The sequence below is a fragment of the Colobus angolensis genome, unplaced genomic scaffold (genome assembly GCF_000951035.1).
Source record: "Colobus angolensis palliatus isolate OR3802 unplaced genomic scaffold, Cang.pa_1.0 Scaffold484, whole genome shotgun sequence".
Taxonomy (NCBI): Eukaryota; Metazoa; Chordata; class Mammalia; order Primates; family Cercopithecidae; genus Colobus; species Colobus angolensis.
Window position 1 is genome coordinate 615760 of NW_012118310.1, and position 3221 is coordinate 618980.

The 3221-nt window shown below is 62.5% G+C and overlaps 1 protein-coding gene across 1 annotated transcript in view; it reads right to left on the reverse strand.

Annotated features, from left to right (window-relative positions):
• Positions 1-2312: 2312 nt before the first annotated feature.
• Positions 2313-3221, reverse strand: part of SCARF2 (scavenger receptor class F, member 2) — a 13231-nt gene continuing 12322 nt past the window's right edge. Inside the window, exon 12 of the mRNA XM_011959185.1 lies at positions 2313-3218. Within this exon, the coding sequence (XP_011814575.1) occupies positions 3096-3218 (123 nt within the window). The 3' untranslated portion in view covers positions 2313-3095. The remainder of the gene's footprint in view (positions 3219-3221) is intronic.

Sequence of the window (3221 nt, forward strand, 5' to 3'; positions counted from 1 at the left end):
TCTGGTGATACACGTTGTATGTTGCAGAATGAGTCTTTTTTTCCATTTTTATGTGTGTGTTGTGGGGTAAGTGTCCTCCATAGCAGTGTGGGCTGGCTGTGTGTGTGTTGCAGCGTGTCTATCTCTGTGGGCGGTGGATTGTATGTGTGTGTTGGAGAGTGAGTGTTTCTGTCTAGTGGAGTGTCGTGTGCGTGTGTTGGCAGGTGAGTGGCTGTGTTCCTCTGGGCCCAGTGCTGTGTGGGTGTGTGTTGCAGTGTGTGTGCTGTCTCTGTGTTTCTGGGGTTCTGCTGGCTTTGTGTGTGCACGTCTACATTTCGGGCTGTGTGTCTGTCTGTGTTGGTGTTTCTGAGTCTAGAGGAGCGTGCGCGTGGCGCAGGGTTAGTGTCTGCAGGCCTCTGTGTGCCATGGGCCGCGTCTGCTTGAAACCAGGCTGGGCCTGGTCCCCACATTCCTCCCACTCCTTTGTGCTCTGTGCTACAAAAAATATTTGCGTTTTCCACGACTCATAATTTTTCCTCCTCAATCGCTACCAGATGTGGGTCCTGTGGTCCCCATCCCCATGGCAACGGAGGTTCCAGCAGCCGCGGTTCCCTTTTGTGGCGCCTGCCCTGGGAGCTGGCACTGCTGTGAGCCCCGAGGGGGTGGGGAGAAGCCGGTGGTGGGAGGCAGGAGGCTGGAGGGGTCCCAGCAGCTCCCTTCCCAGCAGCCACTGGGACCCTCCTGGGGGCAGGGGATGGCTGGTGGTGGGTAGAGAGGGGTCCCCTGTTTTGTGAGGCACCCACAGGTAGAGTCTTCAACACCTAGGGAGGTTCCCAGGGAAAGGCAAGGAGAGGTCCCCAGAAAGGCCTGGTCACTGGGACATCCCTGTTCTCTCCAAATCGTGCTGGTCCAGGCTGGGGGAGGAGGAACAGCAAGAGCTGAGGGCTTGGGGATTCAGGGAACAGTGGTGTGGCATCTTGATGGTTCTGGGGGGTGGGCACCGCCTAGGCAAGAATGTGGTCTGAGCCCCTGCACTGCCCACCCCTCATCCACACACAGGCACTGCCCTGCCCACGCCGAGCCTGGCTGGGCATCTGCCTTCTTGGCCTCAACCCCAGCAGCCCGCATGGCGCTGTGCCCGAACAGAGCAGAGGCTTTCCAGCCACAGGGCTATGGCTGGGAGGGTGCCCAGCTGGCTCCAGGGAAGCAGTGTGGCCCAGAGGCAGGGATCCCACATTCCACGTGCTGCCTGACTGTGTCCTGCCAGCTGCTCTGGACGGCCGACCCAGGGCAGGACGCAGCCTCCGCTCACATGGCTGAGCCCTCTGAGATGGGTGACCAAAGTTGACCTCAGTGGGGCATCTGGCCAGAGGATGAGAGTGTGGCCAGGACAAGAGCCCCAAGTTGCCAGCATGAGACCGATGAGCGCTGTGCGGTGGCTGCAGGGTGATCGGAAGATCCTGGCAGCGGGGCAAGACTTTGAGCTGGGCATCAAAGATGAGATGCAGGAGAACAGGAAGAGGCCAGGAGGCAGGAGGAGACTGAACAGGCAGGAGCTGGGGGAACTTAGTGTGGGGACAGCAGGGACCATGGAAGGTGAGGGTCTGCAGCTTAGGAGGGTCACTTAGGAGGCCTGTCCGGGAGGATGAACCCGCTCAGGGTAGGCGGCGCGGATCAGGAGCAGGGAGGCCTTGGGGCACGGATGGTCACACACAGACGGCCGGGCAGCAGGGTCTGGCTTGGGGGCGGGGGATCTGCGCCGGGCGCTCCCTCCGTCTCCCTCAACCTCCCGCAGCAGCAGGCGGGGCTGGCAGTCAGGAGAGTTTCCGGCGGAGGACAAGGAGCCCGTTGAGGCAGACAGCAGGGCTCTGTGCAGCAGGAGAGCCGCTTGTTTGTGCTGGAGGAGGCCCGGCTGGAGTCGGCGCCCGCGGCCCCCTGGCCTCAGCCTCTGCACCCCCCGCAAGCTGCTACCAACAGCTCTGAAGCCCAAATTTAACAGCAGCGGCCAGAGGAAATGCCCAGATCCGAGGCAGGCCCATCGCCTGTCTCTTTCAGTTAGGGACTCTGCCTGATCTGCCCCCACCCAGCTTTCCTCCCCATGACCAGTCCAGGATGGGGCAGGCCGGATGGGGCCGCATAAACTTGATAAACAAACGAGGCATGTGGGTTGACGCAGCCCACTTCCACCATGGTCCTGGGAGACCCACGCCTGGGCTCCAGGGCTCCCCGCTGAGATAAGGGATGGGGGAGAGTGCAGGACAGGTCGTCACATACAGTTACTTCTTGGGGGGCATCTTTGGCCGCAGCCCGCAAACAGGAAGTGATCAGAGCACGAGGGGAAAGACATTTTATTAAGAAAGCTTTGGCCAAGCCCCCGCCGGGAGGAGCCCATCCTGGGGCACTGGCCGGGGTGGGAGCAGCCCTGCTGGGGGCCTATAAATACATCTCCTCAGGCCACTAGAGTCGCCCCTGGAGGTCCCGCGGCGTGTGGGGCAATGGGAGGCCATCAAAACCAGCTGACAGCTGAAGGGCTGGGGCTCTGGTTGCCAGGGAAGGGAAGGGGTGGGACGGACTAAGCCCCTGAGGAGCGGAGACCAGCCCTCCTCCCCAGGCTGGGGTCAACCAGATGCCCGGGAGCCCAGCCAGTGGAAGTAGCCCTGGGCTCTATTGGTAAGGCCAAAGGAGGGAGCCTCCAGCCAGAGGCACCAGGCCCTAGCCGGGGAGAGGCAGCCTGGGCAGAAGTGCTTCTGGCCTCAACCAATGAGAAGGTAGCCGCAACCAAGTTCACTCGTGGTAAGAGGCGGTCTTTAGGCGGAACCCTCCCATCTTTGGCCAATGAGACGCAGCCTGGTCGGCGTGCTCCATAACTTGGCCAATGGGGAGGGAGTCGCCCACTAAGCGCCTGTCAGGCCTCGACTAACAGGATGGGCCCTTCCCGCCAGAGCACACTGCTCCAATCCAGGAGCCGCTGCAGGACCTGAGCCAATGAGACGCCTCCGCTAGCCACGCGGTGCTCGGCCAATAGGAGGCCGCCCGTGCCCAGGTGCGTGGGAGGCGTAGGGTGGCAGGCGGCGCTGCGAAGCTGAGGGAGCTGCGCGCAGAGGAGCCACACCCTGCTACAGGGTGGGCGCGCCCGCCCTGCCCAGCTCGCCCGCCGCCTCCCTGCTCTTCTTGCGCGGAGGCTTCTGGATGGGGGTCTTCTTCCGGGGCGTCTCAGGCGCGGGCACGTCGGTCGCCGCCTT